The 22017-nt window shown below is 52.4% G+C and overlaps 2 protein-coding genes and 1 pseudogene across 8 annotated transcripts; 2 read left to right on the forward strand and 1 right to left on the reverse strand.

Moving 5' to 3' along the window:
• The first annotated feature begins 136 nt into the window (after positions 1 to 136).
• On the forward strand, positions 137 to 2887 carry TMEM86B (transmembrane protein 86B). 7 transcript variants are annotated; one of them, XM_039857137.1, is made up of 4 exons: positions 137 to 460; positions 904 to 981; positions 1277 to 1520; positions 2136 to 2887. In XM_039857137.1, the coding sequence occupies exons 1-4, from the start codon at positions 362 to 364 to the stop codon at positions 2516 to 2518; spliced, it is 804 nt and encodes a 267-aa protein (XP_039713071.1). In that variant the 5' UTR covers positions 137 to 361; the 3' UTR covers positions 2519 to 2887. The 7 variants fall into 7 exon arrangements, with proteins under 7 accessions (XP_039713071.1, XP_039713072.1, XP_039713073.1 ...); XM_039857138.1 differs by having other exon boundaries at positions 1280 to 1520; XM_039857139.1 differs by having other exon boundaries at positions 137 to 422.
• A 1694-nt stretch (positions 2888 to 4581) lies between these two features.
• On the forward strand, positions 4582 to 21884 carry PTPRH (protein tyrosine phosphatase receptor type H). The gene is given in 19 exon segments (XM_039857162.1): positions 4582 to 6451; positions 7381 to 7676; positions 8164 to 8430; positions 9040 to 9306; positions 9644 to 9729; positions 9731 to 9914; positions 10614 to 10913; positions 11237 to 11503; positions 13269 to 13347; positions 13461 to 13508; positions 18218 to 18308; positions 18733 to 18823; positions 19078 to 19154; positions 19239 to 19373; positions 19682 to 19804; positions 19933 to 20093; positions 21361 to 21496; positions 21589 to 21633; positions 21635 to 21884. Coding segments are annotated over 19 exon segments (2850 nt in total). The 5' UTR covers positions 4582 to 6365; the 3' UTR covers positions 21746 to 21884.
• Positions 16811 to 17412, reverse strand: LOC120598356 (60S ribosomal protein L15-like; annotated as a pseudogene).
• Positions 21885 to 22017: the final 133 nt, after the last annotated feature.

Below are 22017 nucleotides of genomic sequence, written 5' to 3' on the forward strand. Positions count from 1 at the left end.
TGCCGCTCAGACCTTGAGTTCTGGGACTCAGGGTCGGGGTCCTGTGCTGTCCCTGTTCTTCCCTCCACCTCGGGTGTGCCGCTCAGAGTGGCATCAGGCTCTTAAACCTCTGTGTTCTGCTGGGGGTGGGGTAACTTCTGCTTTACCAGGAAGGGGTCCGAGGAGGAGGAACCGGGTGTTGCTCAGTCTTCTGTGGGACCTGGTCTCAAGAGCTGTCTGCTGGGGTCCCCTTAATGTCCACTGTTCACCCCTCATCCACCCAGTCGTGGAGGGGACCTTACAGAAGCCACATCCCCTGAGCCTGCTCCACCAGAGGACACCCTGTGGGCTCACACCTCTCAGAGAGGAAGCTGGAGAGAAGATGGGCACACATGCAAGACCTATACAGGAAGCTTGTCTGGTGCCGGCCAGAGTTCTGGACCGTAGGCTGATGATCAATGCCTTGGGCCACCCATTCTGGGTATTTGTTCCATCAGGACATGTTTCTGGTGGAGGCCACCAGGGTGGTGCAGGCTCCCAAGGGGAACTTGGAGGCCCAAGTGCAGGAAGGACCCCTGGGCCACTGTGAGGGGCAGCGGAGTTTCCGTCTGCTTGTTTCTTACTCTGGCAGGATGGTCCCCGCAACGTGGTGGAGAGGTGTTGATTGTCTGGGCATCTGCTCCCACAGCCTCCCAGGCAGAGAGGGAAGAAACCAGGTTCCTGGGGGCTGGGGCTATGGGGCAGGAGGGACATCCTGTGTCCTGATGCCACTTTATCAGCAGGTGCCAGGCAGGGACCTCCATGGGTGGGGCCAGCATCTCCCTGGGCCATTATCAGTCCGAGAGTCCACAGGACACTCCTTAGGTTAACGTATAACCATGCATGTCTCTTCCACCCCTCAAAGCCATTGGTGCCCACATACAGGTCACTCTTGGGGGGTCACTGGCCGATATGGTTGCCTGGAAAGGGGGTATGCCCCCAAATCCTCACTTCTTAGCCCAAGTGAGAGCCCCTGATTGTGGAAGCGGGGTGGTGGCTGGGCCTGGGCTCCTAGAGACCAGAGCAGCCCAGAGGAATTGGGGGAGTCTTGGCCTCCTGGGAGCCTGTGTTTTGTGGGGCTAGGCAGCCTGGGGTCCCTGGGTGGGGGTGAGATGGAAGCCCTGAGACCTGGGTCTTGGCCTCCAAGGGCTGGGGGCTGGCTGGGATCCCCAGGTCAGTTGGGTTCTCCTGGGGGCTCATCCCAGGAGCTGGGGGTTGGCTGAGCTCCAGTGGCTCAGTGGCCCCCTTGTTCCCGAAGCAGCTGTACCTGGGCAGGTCCCTGAGCCCATTTTTCCTCACCTGCGCTGCCTACTTCATCCTCTGGATTCCTGAGGACCCACCGTCCTGGGTTGGCGCCCTGGTCAAGTGCCTGCCTGTGCTGTGCCTGGCGGGGTTTCTGCGGGCATGCGCTAGTGGGCACTACAGCTCTCTCCTACAGGTGGCCCTGTTGTTTTCAGCCTTCGGAGATGGCTTTCTTATCTGGCCTGAGACTTTCCTCTACGGTGAGCGCTTTGAGCAGGGCTGTGTCATCCTTTTTGGACTTCCACTTGGAGGGGTCTGGGGTGTAGGGGCGACTTCCCGATGGCATCTGCCATGAGCCTTCATGGGGCCTTCCAAGGCACTGGGATATGGCAGTGACCGACACACACCCAGATCCCTGCCCTCACAGAGCTTGGACAACTGAGGGGCTGGGCAGTCTTACCTTAGAAGATGTGAGTGTCAGGCATGGGGGAAGTAGAGATGGGGTCCAGGTGTTGTAGTCTTTAGTAGACTAGCTGAGGACAGCCTTGCTGAGAAGGGGACGTATTGGAGGTGTTATGGGAAGGGCAGTCCAGGCAAAGAGACCAGCAAGCACAGAGCCCGGGTGGGAGTGTGCCCAACGTGTGTGCTCAGACAGCCCCAGGTAGGAAGCAGAGCAGCCTGGGGACTCAGTGGACAGTCTTGAACAGAGTAAAGATGGATGCCACGTGGCCCAAGGGTCGGGGGAGGCAAGAGAAGTGGCATTGCCGCAGTGGGAGCTCCTATCCCTCGGGGGCAGTCCTATCCCTCAGGCGCTGGGTGGCAAGGCGATTTGGAGAAGCAGGCCTCACCAGGCGCCCCAACCTCATGTCCTCCAGGTGTGGCTGCCTTCACCGAGGCCCAGCTCCTGTACGTCTGGGCTTTCGGCCTTACGCCCCTGCAGCCAGGCCTCCTGCTGCCCATCGTCCTGGCCTCCCTCCCATTCGGTGGCCTCCTGCTGCTACACCTCTCGCCTGACAAGGCGCTGCCCTTAACAGCCTACATCCTGGCCCTGGCCACCATGCTGTGGCGCGGCCTAGCCAGGGGCGGGAGCGCCCACTGGGGTGCCCTGTTCTTTGCAATCTCAGATGCTGTGCTGGCCTACCACACCTTCATCCAGCCCCTGCCCTACAGCCGCCTGGCGGTCATGGCCACCTACTATGCTGCCCAGTTTCTCATCTCCCTGTCGGCATTCCAGAGCCCCAGGCTCAAGACCAGCTGACTAGAAGCCCAGACAGGCAGGCATCAGCAGATCCTGTCTGCAGGGACCTGGACCTCCGAAACATGCCCAGCAGGGGAAACGCCCTCAGGGGAGGGAGCCAGGCTCCTGGATGCCCATCTGCAGGTGCCTGTCAATCTCAAGAAGTGTGGGAACCATTTGCAGAATTCCAAATCTATCACCGAGTTCTGAACACCTTTCTGTTCTGATCTTGGATCCCAGGCCCCTCAATGAGCGCTACGCTGGGCTCTCCCCAGGACCCCGTCAGCTCCCCTGACCCAAGGCGACCTCCTGTGCCTGCCTGCCCCCTTCCCTCTGGCCCTAGTCTATTTTTTTGTTGTTGTTGCCTGAGTAAAGCTGACATTGAAATGACATCTCCTTTATTTGGGGGTGGTGGTGAATTACAATAACAGCAAAGGTATCTTTTTTTTTTTCCCTTACAACAGAATTTGTCATTTTTAAGCGAATGATTCAGTGACGTTAAATATATTCATAGTGGCATGCACTGTCTTTTAAAAAAAAACTTGTGGCGAGAACATTTACTGTGAGATTCCCCCCTCAGAACACATTTTTATGTGTGTAAGTCAGTATTGTTGAGTATACTCATAGCACACTCGCAGTGACCAGGCCTGAGGCCCAGGACTTAGGGGACATGGAATCCCCCCGAGGGGCTTCGATGGTGGCGGGATTCATATGCTTATTATACAGATGATTGTACAGATCTGAAGCCAGGAGGAGACTTTGGTCCATGTGTTAGTTTCCTATGGCTGTTGTCACAAATTACCACAAACTGGGTAGCTTAAAACAGAAATTTAATCTCAAAAGTGCTGGAGTCCAGAAGTCCAAAGTCAAGGTGTCAGTCAGCAGGGCTGCGCTCCTTCCAGGGCTCTAGGGGAGGGTCCTTCTGCCTCTTCCAGTTTGTGGTGGCCCCAGCCGTCCCTGGCGTCCGTGTGATCTCTGCCTCTGTTTTCACCTTCTCCTGTGTATCTTCCTTTCCTAAGGACACCAGTTACTGGATTTAGGTCCCACCCGAAATCCAGGATGGTCTCATCTTGAGACCCTTAATTATATTTCTAAAGAACCCGTTTCTAAGTAATTGTCACAAACACAGGGACCAGGGTTTAGGACTTGGACATCTTTCTTTAGGGGGACACATTTCAACCCACTACAGTCACATAACAATATCAGGAGGAAAGGGAAGAGGAGGTGAAGGGACTCAAAGATGAGGGGACCTTAGAGGAAAGGGTGGATAGCAGTGGGGTAGGAATATATTACTAGGAAGAAAAAACCCAGGAGTGGCCATCATCCTGGCTTTGACCTTGTTAGCCCACTTCCCTTCTCTGGGCCTCAAGGTCTGCATCTGAGGACATGAAGCAGTCAGAGCTGCTCTCCAAACTCTGCTTCACTTCTACATCTATGATATGTTTTGAGGGGACTCTTATGGCCAAGAGGAGACTTTTACATCCATGATATGCTTTAAGGTAGTGTTATGGCAGAGAGGAGACTTCTATATCTATGACGTGTTTTGAGGGACTCACAGCAGAGAGGAGATGTACATCCATGATGTACTTTAAGGGATTCTTATGGCAGAGAGGGGACTCATATCCATGATGTGTTTGTAGAGACCCCCAGAGCCCATCCTTGTTTCTTAGTCCCTGCCCATCTTCAGGCCAGGGTCCCTGCTCACCACAGAGGAAGACTTTGGGCTGGGTGAGGAACGTGCTATGGCGTGGCCTGGGCAGGGACAGGTGTCCAGGTGGGGTATCCTGCTTTTGTAATCTCAGATGCCATGTTGGTGTGTGAGGCCTTCGTCAAGCCCCTGCCCCATGCCTGCCTGGTGGTCATGGTCACCTGCTTCACTGCCCAGTCCCCATCGCTCTGTCTGTTATCAAGGGTGGGGGCTCAGGACAGACTAACGGGGAATAAAGCGAGCACCTGCCTTCCGGCGTAAAGGAGCCCCAGAGCAGCCTCCCAGCACAGTGAAGAGTGCTTGGGAGCAACATTTCAGCATCTATCTGTCTGAAGACCATATTCTTTTTTTTTTTTTTTTTTTAAACATGCAGGCCACTACTGAAGCCAGAAGTCCAAGAGGAAGGTGTCAGCAGGGCTGGTTCTCTCTGAGGCCTGTGAGAAAAACCCACTCCTTGCCTCTCCCCCAGGTCTATTGGCCATCTTTGGCAGTCCCTGGCTTTACTGGGGTCCATCCCTGCAGAGAACCAACCACTTCCTGTCAGTCACAGCCCATTAAGAACAGGAGTCAGTGAAATGTTATTTGGCCATAAAAAGGAGCAAAGTCCTTTTGCACGCTACAAAATGCACGGACCTTGAAAAACATTACAGTGAGTAAAAGATGCCAGTTCCAGAAAACCGTTATTATAGGATTCCATTTATATGAAATATCCAGAATAGATAAATCAACAGAAGTAAATTAGTGATTGTCAAAGGTTGGGGGGGCGGTGTGGATGGCAGAACTGAATGTGGGGGTAAAAGCTAAAAGCAGAGACTCTGGAATCTGGTGGCCCCTCCCTAGTGAAGATGTAGATTAAAAGAACCCTTAAACATCATATAGGACTTGAGAAAAAGCCCATTTTGCTATTCAGGGCGAGCTTGGCCTGGCTCGTGGGGCAGACAGATCTGGCTCTCGGAGGACTGGAGAAGAAACCTTCATCTTCCTGCCCGGTGAAATCCATCCATCTCCTCTAAGTCTTCAGAGGGCATCCTGGCTGAGTATTTTTGCTGATGACATCAGAAGAAAGACAATTATAACTTTGCCAAGGACTTTTGGGTGTGGTGGCAACTTTGGGAACTGAGCTGGAGGTCTTCAATGCCCTCAGGAACCTCCTTTCCCCAGGCTTCCCCAAGATCTGCTTCATTTCTTGCTTTGGTTGGTGAGAGAAGGGAGCCAGGACATTCGAGTCTTCCTACAACACTAGGTGGTCTGCTCCCGTTATTTCTTGGGTCCTCCAGTCCTGGCTGCCCACTATGTGGCTGGGAAGAAAACCAAGACCGAGTCGTATGGGAGAGTGAGCAGTGAGTTGAAAGTCTGGGCTGGTTCACCAGCATGAGATCGAGGAAGAGCCGATCCCACATTAGAGCACGTGGGAATGAAATGAGCTTGCACGCACACAAAGCGAGACTGATCATGGATGGTGGACTTGGATAACTTGACACAGGTTCAGTGATATGTCCTGAGCTGTCATCAGTGCTCAGTTGTCGAGGTGGCCCTGTGGCTGCAGAAAGAAATAGATTTGTCTGTACCCTCAAAAGGACACACAGACATAGCCACATGCAACATCACACATGTTTAATAAGAGATTTGCTTAGATAAGCTCACACAGAAGGGAGTGGTCGGCTGTGTCGGGTCAACCAGAAGTAGGAGCCAAAGGCAAGAAAGAACTGGCCAGACAGAGAGAGGGATTAGCATGTGCAGAGACCCTGCTGTTGGAAACAGCCTGGGGTACCTATGAAAAAAATATTGGAAACTTCTGTGTAGCTGGAGTAAAACTAGGAGACCCTCTGGGACCTGTGTTGTGCACTTACACAGTGGCAGGGAAACGGTGCCTCACCCTGGCATTTTTCTTGGCACAAAGGAGGCAAGGAGGCCACTGGAGGGGAGACCCCATGGCCAGGGGGAACAGGAGGGCACTTAGGCCAGGACAGAGGCAGAGGGACAGGATGGGGTGGGGCTGAGAGCTCACGCTGCAGCCTTTACTTGCTCCTCCTCCCTTCTCGACCTGACCTGACCTGGGGCCTCGCCTTCGGGCAGGGAAAGGAAAAATCTTTGCATTGAAAGTCCAGTAGGTGGAAGGTTGGGGCTGGGACACCTTGGTCAGTCACGGTGTCTGCAGACATGACAGGGTCTGGTGGGGACCTCAGGACCTGGAGGAGCCTGGTGCTGCTGGTGAGTGCTCTGTTAGGTCTCAAGGAGGGACAGGGGTGGGTGGGGTGAGGGGCGGAGGCCACTCCCGGGTCTGAGCTGGGGGAAGTGGGGTCTCCGAACTCAGGTATTGAGGGAGTAAAGGCTGATGACAGGACAAGGAAGCAAGCATCTAGGTTGGGGAGTTTGTCGGGGAGTCTTACACCTGGGCTCTTAGATATTATAGTGTCTGGGGTGACATTAAACTCTGGTTTACAGAGACCCAGGGGTCTGGGCCTCCTGCCTCCTCCCTCAGACCCAGGAGTCCAGGCCTGTAGCCCCTCCTCCCTCAGACCTGGGAATCCGGGCCCCCAGCCTCCTCCTTCAGACCTAGAATCCTCCTCCCACAGAGCAAGTGTTCAGGTCCTGGCTCCATCCATCAGAGGAGGAGGCTGTGGTCCCAGCCTCAGTCTCCCCGCAACCCCAATTTGTTGATTGCTTTCTGCCTGTTGTCTTCCAACGCCATACTTTTCAGGAAGTGAAACCATTGAGTTTATCTCCCAGCATTATCAGTGGCACCAACTTCAGCTTCTGTGTCCCTGGAGCCCCACCTGCCCCAAACACACACACTCAGAAAGGACTATTAGATACTTTATCAGAGCCCAGCCTGGGGGCAGAGAAAATGTGCCACGTCCTTCCTGTCCTTCAGGCAACGATGAGGGCAGAGGATGCGCCCCCAGCCCCGCAGTCTCACTTGGGTCCCCAAGAGGTGAGGCTCTGACTCTGATTCTTCCCCTCTGGGCTCTCTCCAGGGCCTGTGCAGTGGCCAGGGCAGCTTGTGAGTGCCCCGTGCTGAGTTTGACTACCCTCAATGTCCATGAGCTTCTGGGAGGGTCTCTATGGAGGGCACGGTGATCCAGGGTAGGCACTGATGGGAGTGGTATTTCTGGACTCTGTACTCAGGGCAGGAGCTTGGGGGAGTGGGACAATAGTGACCTGCTCGCCTGCTAACACCAGACCCTCCTTCCCCATTCTCAGCCCCCAACCCTGTCAAGAACCTGAGTGTGGAGGCTCAGACCACTAGCTCAGTCACCCTGTGCTGGGATGTCCTTGAGGGCCTGAATGTGCAGAACTACACCCGCTGGGTCCGATGGAATGGGCAGGATGATAAAAGTGGGACCCAAAACATGACAGACACTTGTTTTATGGCAGATGGACTTGACTCTGGGTCTTCGTATGACTTTTCCGTGTGGGTCGAGGAAAGTGGAGTCAACAGCTCTGAAGTGCCCCTCAATGCTGCCACAGGTGAGAGGCAGCCATTGTTTAATGCTTTTGTTGTTTGTTTGCCTTTTTAAAGGGAGGTGGCTGGCAGTGCCTGAGAGCCCACACGAGGGTGTGGCAGGTTTCATAGACCAGCAGAAATAAAGTGGAAGCTGCATGTGTAAATTCAAGTTCTCTATCAGCCACGTTAAAATCAGCAGAAGGAAAAGGGTGAAAGTCATTATAAAGAGATATTTTATTTAGCCCGATAGATCCAAAGTATTATTTTGCCATGCAGTCCATATGAGAGAGGACAGATGAGATGTTCTACATGCTTAATTTCACACCAGTTCCTTGGAACTCAGTGTGTATTTCACACAGCACATCTGGGAACAAGTCACATTTCCAGGGCTCTGTAGTCACGTGGAATGGCGGGTCTAGCTGCTGCCCCACACCTGCGGGGTCCGGTGTTAAGGGAGGGCTTGAAAACATGGGAACCAGAAACCATAGCTGATTCCCCCCGTCCTGATAGCTCCCAACCCTATTAGAAAACTGAGGGCGGAAGTGTTGACCAACAGCTCCATCACCCTACACTGGGAGGTTCCTGATGGCCCGAACCCTCACAACTATACCTACTGGGTCCAGTGGACAGGAGACGGTGACAAAACTGAGACCCAAAACACGACGATTATCAGTTACGCAGTGGAAGGACTTAAATCAGTGTCCTCGTATGAGTTTTCTGTGTGGGTGAAGAAGGATGGAATACCTGGCTCCAGGGAGACCCTCGAGAGTTTCATAGGTCGGAAGTGCCCACGTCCACTGGCTGATTTGTTCCTCTTGTTTGGCATGGTGGGGAGTAGGAGACGGTTGGGATCCTATAGGAGGAGGTGTCAGCAAATGGCAGCCAACATGTCCTAGGCCTCGTTGGGCCAGATCTTGAGTGAGTCTGCAGGAGAGACTGGCCATATCCCAGGGACTGTCCGTGGTCCCTCCTGCCCCTGAGTGAGGGGCTGGGGGAGCTTTCTAGAATATAACACTAGCAGGTATCTCTTCTTAGCAGCCAGGCTGCTAGTAGTAGGGGCAAAGGTATATCATCGCTGCTGGGGTCCTGTGGGGAAGCCCAGTCTAGGTCCAGCTGCTCCAAGTGTGGCTGCAGATGAGCAGCCCAGTCCCCCAAGGGCTGACTGGAATGCTGGCTCTCGGCCTCGGGCAAATGTGCTGTGTCAAGACCTGCATCTTGGCGGGATCCATGTTATGTGTGCATGACAAACATTGGGCTAGACCCTCCCCTATGCCTCCTGGGAATAGTAGTTGAGGCAGGACTGGAAATTAAGGGTTAGAGATGCCCACCGAGGGTCCCTCTGACTTGCTCTTCTGCTGACACCAGACCCTCCTTTCCCATTCTCAGCCCCCAACCCCATCAGGAACCTGAGTGTGGAGGCTGAGACCAGCAGCTCTATCAGCCTGCACTGGGAGGCCCCCAAGGGCCCTGACCTCCAGAACTGCACCTACTGGGTCCAGTGGACAGGAGCTGGTAACAAAACTGAGACCCAAAACACAACAAATACCAGTGTCACCGTGGAGGGCCTTGAACACGGGACCTTGTACAAATGCTCTGTGTGGGCAGAAGAGAATAGAGTATTTGGCTCCAGGCAGAACCTCAGCATCTCCACAGGTAAGAGGCACCAGTGTTCATGCTGTCTTGGTGAGAGGCTCAGAACTGGCAGAGATGGTGCCTCCTCCAGACTCTGGGCCTCAGCCCTTGTCTCTTGGGGCTCACCGAGCCAGACCTAGCCACCTAAAGTCTACAGGAGAGCTGTGACCATGCTGGGACTGGCCTGTCCAGAAATCTGCTACTGAGCAGGGATGCAAGGGCCCAGATGTGTTTAGGTCCCATCACTAGGAAGTGTTTGTCATCAAGCCGGGCTACACAGGGACTGGGCACATGGCTGTGTTCTGGATGCTTGTGGATGAGGGACGTAGAAACCCTGACTGTCCATTCCTCCCTCCAGTCCCCAAGGCAGTGACAAGTCTCAGAATACAGCACCAGACCAACAGCTCTATCACCTTGAGCTGGACAGCTCCCCTGGGCCCAAGTTGCCCTCCCCTACACCTACTGGATCTCATGGGTTGACCAGGGCAGTACTACCACTGGTACCCTCAACACTCCGGATACTGGCATCATGCTAAGGGAACTGGAGGCGGGAAGCCAGTACACCTTCACCATCCAGGCAGAGAGGAACAGGGCTAGCAGTGACAACGGGACCCTCACTGGGGCCACTGGTGAGATGCAGCGTGATTGGGATGGGGTTGGAGCACGATAGGGAGACGTTGGGAGCTTCCTGGGAGATGAACTGTGCTTGGTGACCTTCTCCAGTCTCATCCAACCTTGAGTTTGTAGCTCTGCTTCCTAGGAGGTGTCTTGCCTCAGCAACCAGTTTTGGGGTCTTTCTCTGGGGACAAAGAGAGCCCCTGACTGTCCAGCACCACCTCTGAGGAACCGACAAAGTCATCAGTTAGACAGTTGTCCACAGCTTGTGCTGGTGAATAAGCTGAACCAACAGAGCCCAACCTCTAAGCCTACACAGGAGGGCACCAAGCTGGGGCGGCCAGAATTACCCCCAGGGACTAGGTTCACTATTGATGGACAGCATCTGGAACTCTTTAGTCTTTGGCCACTTGGGCTGAGGAGACTGAAGTCAGCAGCTCCATCTAGGAATGTGGCGTGAATAGAAAGGAGAAAGGATGCTGCCTCGGGCTGCCCATGGAGGAATGCGGTGGGTGGGACACAAGGCTACAGACTCAGGACAGAGAGGGCCAGGCAGTGCTGGTCTACACCTCTTTTCTGGGGTCTACACTCCCTAGGAAATAGGTTCATTCAATGACTGGGCTCCTAGACTTTGCCGTGCAGGGGAGCTGAGTAGACTTGGGTATGAGGGTCTTTGAGGACTCAGCCCCTTGAGTGTTCATCTCAATTGTCAGCTCCCAGTGAGGTCACAAATCTGCAGAAGGAAACTCAGATCAACGACTCAATCACCCTGCGGTGGGAGGCCCCTGCAGACCCCTACTCTCACTTGTACGTGTACTGGGTCCAGTGGGCCAGTGGGGGACAACCCCAGAAGAAGCAGGCATCCCAAAGATATCAGACCTCCCAGACAGGCACGACCAGTGAGACTTTTTATGTGGCAGAGGTCCTGGGACCTGGGACTCTGTACAACTTCAGTGTGTGGGCAGAGAGGAAGGATGTGGCCAGTTCCATGCAGAGCCTCCAGGCATCCACAGGTGAGATGGCCCCTTTTACCTGGTGGGGCACTTAAGTTAGACCTGGGGGTGGTGAGTGAGTGGACTACAAATCCCATTAGGCCAGGAGGCCATGACTTCAGAAGTTGCATTGATAGTTGGGTTCTTGTGGGAGTTGTGGTTTGAGAGGACCTGTTGTGTGTCCATTTGGGGAAGACAAAATGAGGGAAAAAGTTGTTTTGATTTTGGGAAGGAAGGGGTGGGCTTTTTGTCAGAGGGTCCACATCATTGGTGGTGGACTGGGGTGGGGGATGGAAAGCCACCTTAGGTGGCACCTGCTGACTCCTCTTGTCCCCTCCACCCAGACCTGGACTCGGTCACCATCATCTCCTGCATCAGCACCCCTGGGGGCTACGGGGTCATCCTGACCTGGTCCTGCCCTAAGTGGGGCTACGAAGCCTTCGAGCTGCAGGTGGGCAGGCAGCGGGGCTCCTGGGATGGACCTTCTTGCGGGACGGGCGTGTCTGTGTCTGGCCTCCAGCCAGCTCAGTCCTATTCCACCACTGTCACCACTGTCTGGGACACAATGAGGGCTCCATCTGCCTCTGTGACCTGCCACACTGAGAGCGCAGGTGAGCAGAGCCCCAGGGGACAGAGAGAGTCTCTCTAGATGCCATCGGGCCCTGCTGTGAGGGCGACTCACCTACCCATGGCATTTTTCTGTTCGTTTGTGTATATGTTTTGTTTCCTGCTTTCTTTAAAACAACTTTATTGAGATAGAACTCATTTCACATACAACTCACCCATTTAATATGTACTTTTAGTGTACCCATGGTATTGTGCCCAATCATTACTATCATCACTATCAATTTTACAATACTTTAATTACCCCATAAAGGAAAACTGCCTCCTTAAGCCATTGCCCCCCTATTTTCTCCAATTCCCCTGCAACCAGGCCTAGGGAATCTGTAATTTATTTTCTATCTCTATAGATTTACCTATTATGGACATTTCCTAAAAACATGATCATATAATATGTGGCCCTCTGTAACTGGCTTCTTTCACTTAGCGCACTGTTTTTAAGGTTGACCCATATTACAGTGTGTGTCAGTGCTTCATTACCAAGTAACATTCCATTGCATGGGTAGACTCCTTTTTTATCTGTTCTCCTGTGGGTGGTCACTTGGGTGGTTTCCACTTTCTGACTGTTACGAGTACTGCTGCTACGAACATTCATGTTGATGTTTTTGTGTGGACATGTGTCTTCATTTCTTTTGGGTATGTACCCAAGAGTGGAATTGCTGGATCATATGGCAACTCTGTTTAGAGTTATCATTTGAAGAACTGCCAATTTTTTTTCCACCATGGTTGCTCAATTTTTAGCTCATCAATGAGAGTATTTGAAGAAATTTGAATCTCATATTCAGGAAGTCTCTGACCACGTACACTGGCTGTGGTCATAGACTTCCGTGGGCCCCGTTGGTCACTCTCTAGGAAGCAGGGCCTCTTATAAGATTGGGCTTGCGATCTAGAGGGACACTGGAGGTTGGTGCAATGATAAATGGCTTTCGCTGGATCTCACTGCCCAGCAGTGTCTCTAGCTCAGCAAGAAGGGTCCTTGGAAGGATAGACCCTCTTGTCCAATTCCACAGACCAGGCTCATAAGGGGAACAGGCCTCCCCCCAGGCTGTGTAAGACACTGTTGACAAGTCCTGGTACAGGACAGTTGAGAAGCTCTAGCTGGGGCCACTGTGGCTGATGGAGATGGGCCGTGGGTGTGAGTCTAGCCTAAGACCAGATGTCTGAGGACAGACCCAGGAGCTCTGTGCGCATGAGAGCCTGGGAACAAGGCCTTAGGCACTGCTGGCCTTGGTGGGCTCCCTCACAGTAGATGTCTGAGATGAGCCTCAGTTCCAGGGAGAGCCACCAGTGCCACCAATGCCAGGGAGTGGGTTCTCAGCCTTCGCACTGTTGACATGTGGGTCACTGTGCTGTGGGGGCTGTCTGGTGCAAGATAGGATGTTGAGCCACATCCCTGTCACTCATGGCTCTGTCACTCCATGCGAATGGCACTACCACCAGACTTTACCCAGTGTAGTTGACGGGGCAAAATTGCCCTGAGAACTATTAGTCTAGGCCAAGGAGGACAGTGTCATTGTAGTAGCCAGGCGACCTGAGAAAGTGAAGCACTTAGACCAGGCTCCTGGGGAACTGAGAGACTGAAAGGAAAGGCTGGGTGGGGGTGGAGCTTCACCCAGAAGGTTCTCCTTTCCCTTCTCTGCCCCCACATTTACCCTGTAAGCCCTCTGATCACCTCCTGGGTCAGAACAGAGACGAGAGGCGGGACATAAGCAGATAGGACACAACTCTAACAGCCCCCATGCCTCCTTCCCCCAGGGGTCATCGCCGGGGCCATTGTTGGTGTTCTTCTGTTCCTCATCCTCATGGGCCTGCTGACTTTTTTCCTGAGGAAGAAGTGAGACAGCACAGAACTGACCGACTGCGTGGAGGTGGTGGCCGGGGACAGGATCAGGATCCCTGGTTCCAGACTCACTCCCTGAGCCTTTCATGCCAGCATCCTTTCTCCAGATATAAGGAGAGCCAGAAGAAGTCAGCACCCGGGGACATGGTCTTCAGGTGAGCAGAGGGTTTGGGGAGCATCCAAAAAAGTCACCATCAGTTCAGAACAAGGGGCGTGTGCTGGTCGCTGGATGGGTCAGAGAGCACAGCCAGTGAATCTACCCACACTGGTTTCAGAAGGTCCTCATGCCCTCTGCAACAGGGGTCATGACCTTCTCATTGCTCCCCGCCCCCAAGCAGCCTGGGCCAGTGACTTTGGTATCAGTTCCAGTTTCAACTCTGGGACTTGCATTCAGCCAACGAAATAGTAACCGAATACCTATTATGTGTCAGGCACTGTCCTAGATGCTGAAGAAACAGTGACTTAAAGATTCCTGTCCTTGTGGGGCTTCCATTCCACCCCAGGAAAACAGTGATAAGCAAGATACCAAAGAATGTGATACTTACTTGGAGACAAATAAAGCAAGAAGTAGGGCTAGGAAGGATAGAGGGACATTTTAGATAGAGTGTTAAAATTAGAGGAAATGGCAAATAGGGTGTCTGAGAAAAGCCTCACTGAGAAGACAACTAAGAGGAAGTCGCTTGAGCACAGACCTGAACCAAGCGAGGGAGGAGCTGTGTGCACGTCTAGAGGAAAGGTATTCCAGGTAGAGAGACCAGCAAGTGCAAAGGCTCTGGGGCAAGGGCGTGCTTCGTGGGTGTGTAGAACATTGCACATCTCGGAGACTGAGCAGAGTGGGTGAAGAGGAAGGTAGTAGGAAATGAGGTCTGACAGGTGGGACTAGATCAGGTAGGACCTCATAAATGAAAGCAAGGACTTTGTTTTTATCCTGAGATGGGAGTTTTTGGAGTGTTTTGAATATGTCAGTGACACAATCTCACCTATTTAGGAAGCAAAGGCGAGAATAGGGAGATAGAGGAAGAGCTGTGTTATAATTCAAGCAAGAGGTGATTATGTCTTGGACCAGGAAATGGTCAGAGGTAGTCAGAATCTACATGCAGTATGAGTGTTTGAACAGAAGATCTGGTTAAAGAATGGGTGTGTGGTGTGAGAGTCAGAGAGGGCTCAAGGGGGGCCCCAAGGAATGTCACCTGAGCACCAGGAAGACTGGCATCGTCATTGCTTGAGATTGAGTGACTATAGGGACTATAGGGTTTGGGCGGGTTGGGGCTCAGTTGTAGACACATCAAGTCTGAGATGCTTGTTGGACATGCAAGTGGAGGCGTTGGGGGTGGTGGTGGGATAAACAGCCCAGTAGTTCAGGAGACACTGTGCAAATGTCTTCATCACTCTGAATCCTCCTCAAGCTGGGTCATAGTCATCAGATCTTGTTGGAATGATCCCCAGGGATGGGTAGAGGAGAGATGGGACAAGGAGAGAAGGGGAGTTGGGAGACCAGCTGTAATGGCCTGGGTGCAAAGGAATGAGGTATAAACAAAGGTGGTGGCCATCAGATGCAGATGCATGAGGTAGAATGAGTACAAGTGTGGGGGAAGGTGATGTCCAGTCTCTTCTCTGCCATAGAACCTGTCCTGGCCAGCGTCCCACCCTAGTGAAATTGACCTCTCCCCACCTTACTGCATGCTACCTGCCTTACACAGCATCTGTAACAAATCACCACAGTCATTGGATTCCCAGTCTAGCCCTCTCTTTATGTTGAGCATTCTGTCGCCCCCAATCTCAGCGTGTATGGCTGGACGTCCCAGTCATAGCCCTTGAGGACATCTAGGTGGAGCTTCCAGGGGTCAGGTGGGGAAGTGGATCTGAAGCTTAGGAGAGCAAGAAGCAGGGACTAGGGACAGAAGTTCCAGAATCACAGATGTGGAGATTGAAAGTGAAGTGGCAGGAGTGGACAAACCCCCACATGGAGTGTGTGTCCGGTGAGGAAAGAGGACAGACTCCTGGGAACGCCCACCTTTTAGGATGGCCAGAAGGAGGGGCCCACGGAGGAGATGGAGGAGCAGCGGCCAGGGAGGTGGTGGTGCCAGGTGGGAGAGGGTAGACCCAGGGAAAATGAAGGAGCATCAGTAGAGCTAAGTGCTGCCGAGCGGTCACTGAGGATAGATTGAGAGGTGGCCCTTGGAACTGGAGATAAGGGGGAAAATGAGACGAGAGGACTTTGGAATAGGACATTGTTCCCTTGGAGGAGGGGCGTGGACACCAGGCCATGGTGAAGTGTGGGAAGGAAGAAGAGAAAACTGGTCCACCTGAGAAGTGAGTGTGAAGCAGTGTTTACATAGGCCCACTTACCCTTTGGGTGTAATGCCAGTGCCACTGGGGGGACTGCGCCACTGAAAAGACAGTTAATTGTACTCACAGAGCCCAAGAGAAGGGCCGTGTGGGGAAGTACCCGGGTGTGTTGGGAGGTAGGGGAGACAAGTGCAAGAACCTGCATTGTGGTTTCTTCAGGAAGGGACGAGAATTGCAAGGCAAGCAGGCTTCATTTGGATCATTTCATGGGCTCTGGGGCGTGGGGGCTATCCCTGGTTGTCTGGTACCTGCCTTTGTGGCCCAGACTATGCCCCATAAAAGAGGCAGTGAGGTGTGTCTTTAATCAGCTGCTCAAGAAAGGGAATGGACTGGCCCCTAACCAAGGGTTCCAAAGCTATGTCCAGACAGCAGTAATAAGGCTGTATTGCACAGGGTGAGAGAGAGCTAGAGCTGGAGCAACATGAAATCTAAGGCTTTTTCTTTTCTTTTCTTTTCTTTTCTTTCTTTCTTTCTTTCTTTCTTTCTTTCTTTCTTTCTTTCTTTCTTTCTTTCTTTCTTTCTTTCTTTAATATAGAAAAGAGATTAGCATGTTTCTAAGTAAGGGAAAGAGGAGTGGGTACAGATGTGGAAGACATGGAAGAACTGATGGCTGGTGAAGGTGGGAAGGGGCTGGAGCCAAGGAGAAGAGAACTGGCCCCAAATGGAGAAGAAACACCTTCTCCTTTTTTGAACTAAAAAAATACCTTATTGCGGTGAGGTACACATAACATAACACTGTCTTGACCATTTTCAGTGCACAGTTCAGTAGTATTAATAAGTACAAGCATATTGTTGTGCAGCCATCACCACCAGCATCTCAGAATGCTTATTCTGCAAAACTGAAACTCTGTCCCATCAAACAACAACTCCCTGGCCTGCCCTTCAACCCCTGACACCCACATTCTCCTCTCCATTTCCATGGATTTGACAGTTCTGGGTACATCATATAAGTGGAGCCATATTGTTCTCTTGTGACTGGGTTATTTCACTGAGCACAATGTCCTCAGTGTTCATCCATGCTGTGGCAGGGGTCAGAATCTCCTTCTCCACCCCTTTATTTTTGACTGTCCTAAATTGTTTATTAGGTAAGAATTTTACGAACATTATATTAGCGGTAACGGTGTAGCTGGAGAGTATTGGGCCTTCTCCAAGCTGCATGGTGAGAACCACCAATAATAGTATGGTAGAACTTGTAGCCCTTTCCGAGGCCACAGCTCCTGCGGTCTGCAGACGTCAGCCCTCGCATCTCCCTGTGCTTGTGGACTGGTTTGGTGATCCACTGGGTATCAGGATTCCGTATGATAGCTGTATGGAATGGATCAATGAGGATAACCTTAAAGAATATGTATGTGGAATCTTCACCAACCCAGTAAGAATTCAGGACTCTCAGAGCCCCACAGTGGCATCCAGCTCGCTCCTTGGTAACAGACTGAAGGCTTTGAGCAAACTTTACCGTAATGGACAGGCTTCCCATAGGTCACACCCTTAGGAACTGGGCGTTTGCGGCCACCACGGCACACACAAATCTGATATGTGACATAACCTTGCTTGGCCTTGTATCCCAGCTTGCACACTTTGGGCTAGGTGGGGTGGGGCCCTATGGAGCTCAGATTGCTAATGGTACTGCTAGTAGCACATCCTGAGAAGAAAACGCATTACATCAGACTACTTCTTCCTCCATAGCTCCTGGATGTACTTGTAAGTGCCCATCATTGCTTATGTGATGACTGCGGCCAGACAAAAAGGCTGTCCCTTTTTAAGGCTGAGTAATGCCCCAGTGTGTGGATAGACCACATTTTACTTATATCCATTGATGGACACTTGGGTGCTTCCACTTTTTGGCCATTGTACATAATGCTGTTACAAACATCACTGTGCAAACATCTCTTCAAGACACTGCTTTCAGTTCTTTTGACTATATACCCAGAAGTAGAATTAATGAATGAAAAACATCTTTTTTTTTTTTTTTTGATCTAGCAATTCCATTTGCGGGTATTTATCCAAAGCAAACAAAATCATTATCTTGAAAAGACATATGCACCCACATGTTCATTGCAGCATTATTCATAGTAGCCAAGACATAGAAACAACCTAGGTGTCCATTAATGGACGACTGGGTAAAGGAAATGTGGTTATATGTATATGTATGATGGAATATTACTCAGCCATAAAAAGAAGGGAATCCAGGTACTTGCAACAACATGAATGGATCTTGAGGTCATAATGCTAAGCGAGATAAGTCAGACAGAAAAACAAATACTATATAATCTCACTTATATGTGGAATCTAAAAATAATTTAGAAAAATACAAACTCATAGATATAGAGAGTAGATTGATGATTGCCAAAGGCTGGGAGATGAAGGGGTGGGTGAAGCAGGTGAAGGTAGAAAGGTAGAAACTTCTAGTTATAAAATAAATACGTTCTGAGGATGTACACAACAACAAAAACACCTTTTCTTTTATCCCAAGAGCACAGGATTAAAGGAGTTAAAATTTTTATCCCCTTACCCTCAGCTTCCCTGGGGACATCCCAGCAGATGACTTTGCTGACCATGTCAGGAGGAATGAGAAGGACAGCAACTGTGGCTTTGCGGAGGAGTACCAGGTGGAGTGAGGACAGAGTGGCTCAGCTAAGCTCCATGGACCCACCAGACCTCTCCACAGCCTTTGGAATTGAACAGAAGTAGCAACATGTGTCTGCAAAAGTTCTCAGACACAATTCTGTTTCGACTCATTGAAATCTTACACTATAACAGGTCCTTAGGTCAGTCCTAGAGAAGCACCTTGGTTTTCCCCTGACATCCCTCTCTCTAGCCTACCCCTCCAGTCCACACCATCCCCAAAATCCTCCCGAATGCTCCACAGGGATGGTGGTGCACACATATTTTCATTTCCATGGGTGCTACAGAACTCCAGAGTGAGGGTAAATGGGCGGCACTGAAGAAGGCAAAGGGAGCAACAGGGGTGCCCTCCAGCGAGGGTGGAGGGGTTCTAAGCTCTGCCTACCTCTCCTCTGCCTCTGCTTCCAGCATTTGGCCCTGGGGGCCCACAGCCAGTCTCAGATGGTGGCCTCAGCTTCAGAAAACAGTGCCAAGAACCGGTACAGAAATGTGCTGCCCTGTGAGTCTAAAGTTTTGCTGACTTGTTCCCAGTGTGACTTTGTCCATGCCCTATCCTAGCTTGTCCCTTGTCCCTTGTCCCGGGGACATGAGTGTCCCCAACTCACTCTTCCCAGCGGAGGTCCCCCACCCCCATCAGAGCTCCCAGTGTGTCTGCGGCCCAGCATGACTTCGGCTCTTGGGGCCCAGTCTGGTCTGAGCCTTTCTGAGCCTCTTGCCATTCTCTGCACCCCTGGTGCTGGCCTCTTCCCCCAGATGACTGGTCCCATGTGCCTCTGAAGTCCCTTCATGGGGAGCCAGGGTCCAACTACATCAACGCCAGCTTTGTGCCTGTAGGTTGTGGCCGGGAGCCGGGAGGGTACTCAAGGGGCCCAAGGATGGCCACAGGGGTCATTGCTTTCTGTTTCTTTGGCCAGGGTCTCTGGAGCCCCCAGGAGTTCATTGCAGCCCAGGGTCCCCTGCCCCAGATGGTGGGTGACTTCTGGCACCTGGTGTGGGAGCAGCAGAGCCATAGCCTTGTCATGCTGACCAACTGTGTGGAATTGGGTCGGGTGAGAAGCCTGGGGCTGACCCTCATCCAGACCCTGGCCCAGACCTTGCCGGCTCCCTCTCATAGGACCCCAGGCTCCTGCATCCCCCTCAGGCCATGCAGCAGTCCACGTGTTGGGTGAAGCTGATCTATTGACCTTGGGATAGAGGGTCTTCCTGGCTGGCGCACGTGTACACCTGGCCACCTGTGGCTCCTGCCTGGTCACCAGGGCAGGGGGTGCCCTGGCTCTGAATATGAGACACCACGCAGAGGTGCCCTGGGTAGGTTCTCAGGGCTTCCTGTTCTCTGATGTCCTCTTGTCCCCGCCAGGTGAAGTGTGAGTATTATCGGCCTCTAGACGCCCAGCCCTGCACCCACAGGCACCTGCAGGTGACCCTGGAGGGTGAGCAGGTGATGGAGGACTGGACCGTACGAGACCCGAAGCTCTGGCATGTGCGTCCAACCTTCTGTCATTCCCCCAGGGACTCCAATGTGCCCCAGGAATGTCCCCACCCATCAAATACCATCCCCCTCCCCCCAACCTGGTTTTGAGCTCTCTCTCCCCAACCCCCTCGATCTAGACACATGAGCAGAGGATTCTCCATGTGCGTCAGTTCCACTCTGTGGCCTGGCCAGACTATGGCATGCCCCACTCCCCCGACCCCTTGCTGGCCTTCTGGAAGGTGCTCAGGCAGTGGCTGGACCGGACCCCAAGGGGAGGCCCCCCGAGTGTGCACTGCAGGTGAGGATACCCTGAGGCCTCCCCTTGTGAAAGCAATGCCCCCTCAGGACTCAGGGACCCAGAAAGCAGGTTACTTGGGTCCTTGGGAACTTCTAGATGAGGTAGCAATGGAGGCAGAAGGCAAAGAGGCAGTGATGCAGCTTGGGAGCAAAGTTATGAGGACATGGATGAAAAGATGGGAAAGAAAGTCGGAAAGGCAGAGGAGGAAGAGGGAGAAACAGCAAGAGGTTCTGAGAAGCATCGAAACACTCCTTAGGCCCCTGTGCAGGGTTTCATCCCTCAGTCGCTTTGCTTTCCGGTTTATGCCACAGAAGATGAGGTTTCACTAAATGCAAATACAGGGGAGATGAAGAAAGGGCGTGCTCCAGAGTGACGCCCAGCCTCTGAGTGGGGGCTCCCAACCTCTCTGCCAAACCACGTCCTAACACCTGCACTGTCCCAGAGCGGTCCCTGTGGTGGCATCCCCAGCAGCAGACTGTTTCCCCCACCAGTATAAAAGGAAGTCACCTACTGTAGCTTAGACTCATAGGTTGAGCCATAAAGAGAAGTGAAGCACTGATTCATGTGATGATGTGGGTAAACCTCAGAAACAGGGGCTGAGTAAAAGAAACTGGCCACAGAAAGTCACATAGTGTATAATTCCATTTACATGAAATGTCTAGAACAGGCAAATCCACCGGGAAACAGTGGGGGTTGCCAGGGGCTAGAGGGAGAGCAGAATGGGGAGTGGCTGCTTCATGAGTGAAGGGTCTCTCCTTTCAGGGAGATGAAAGTGTTCAAAACTAAATGGAGAAGACAGTTGCACAACACTGAATGTACTAAATGCCACTGAGTGTTCACTTTAAAATGACTAATTTTTTGTTTAAAAATTTTTAAAAAGTTATCATCTTGGAAGTTCATCTTCCCGTGTGTGAACCCCAGGTCTATCACCTACTAGCTGAGTCACCTGGGACAAGCAACTTCACCTGGCACAGCATCCACTTCCCTATCTGTATCATGGGTCTACTGACCGTCCCTATTTCTCGGGCATGGGAGGAGTGGGGCAGGCACGTGCAGCATTTGGAGCAGGGCCTGGCAGGTATAAAGGACTCCAGAGAGTCACATGTAACGGTGTTCCCCTTTATTAAGTGCCCCCACTTACACTGTGGCCCCCAGAACCGGGTCTCACTGAATAATACGCCAATCCCTGGGCACTCCGAAAACAGATCTTTCCAGTCTGTCTTAAGATCCCCCTCCAGTGGCCTGATGTCATCTTGTCCCTGCCTAGTTCTGGCGTGGGCCGCACGGGCACCTTCATTGCCCTGGATGTCCTACTATGGCAGCTGGAGAATGAGGGTCTCATGGGGCCCTTCAGCTACGTGAGGAAGATGTGGGAAAGCCGGCCGATGATGGTGCAGACTGAGGTGACGGGGCTCCTGAGGGGACAGGGTAGGTGGGTGTGGGGCTCCAGGGGAAAGTGGGCCAAAGCTCACCTCTCCCTTTGTCCCCTCCCCAGGCTCAGTACGTGTTCCTACACCAGTGCATCCTGCGGTTTCTCCAGCAGTCAGTCGTCCCTAGCGCCAGCCGAGAAGGGGGCCACATATGAGAATCTGCTCTTTGTGAATGAGGCTGCCATCCAGGCCCACCAGGGGAAGCTGAGCTTGGGGTGCTGAGACCCCAGCTCAGCCAGACTCAAACTCTGCATCCAGACTTCAGCCCAAATTCCTCGACCCCTGGAAGAGCAGAGGGCTGGAGTCCCAGAGTCCTGGGTCTTGCAGGAGGGGCTGGCAGCCTGCACAGCTTCCCTGTGGGAGGGAGGTTAGGTAGGATCTGGGATCCCACCAGAAGATGATGGGAGGAGGATGCTAGGGCCTCCCAGAAACAAGCTGGGTTCTGAGGAAGGAAGGAAGGAAGGAAGGAAGGAAGGAAGGAAGGAAGGAAGGAA

This window comes from Pteropus medius, unplaced genomic scaffold (assembly GCF_902729225.1).
Source record: "Pteropus medius unplaced genomic scaffold, Ma_sr-lr_union100, whole genome shotgun sequence".
Classification (NCBI taxonomy): Eukaryota; Metazoa; Chordata; class Mammalia; order Chiroptera; family Pteropodidae; genus Pteropus; species Pteropus medius.

Coding starts and splice junctions, on each gene's coding strand:
- TMEM86B (XM_039857137.1), top strand. CDS start 362: ATGGGCACACATGCAAGACCTATACAGGAAGCTTGTCTGGTGCCGGCC. Junction 461..903: donor CCTTGGGCCACCCATTCTGG/GTATTTGTTCCA, acceptor GCCCACATACAG/GTCACTCTTGGGGGGTCACT. Junction 1,521..2,135: donor GCCTGAGACTTTCCTCTACG/GTGAGCGCTTTG, acceptor CATGTCCTCCAG/GTGTGGCTGCCTTCACCGAG.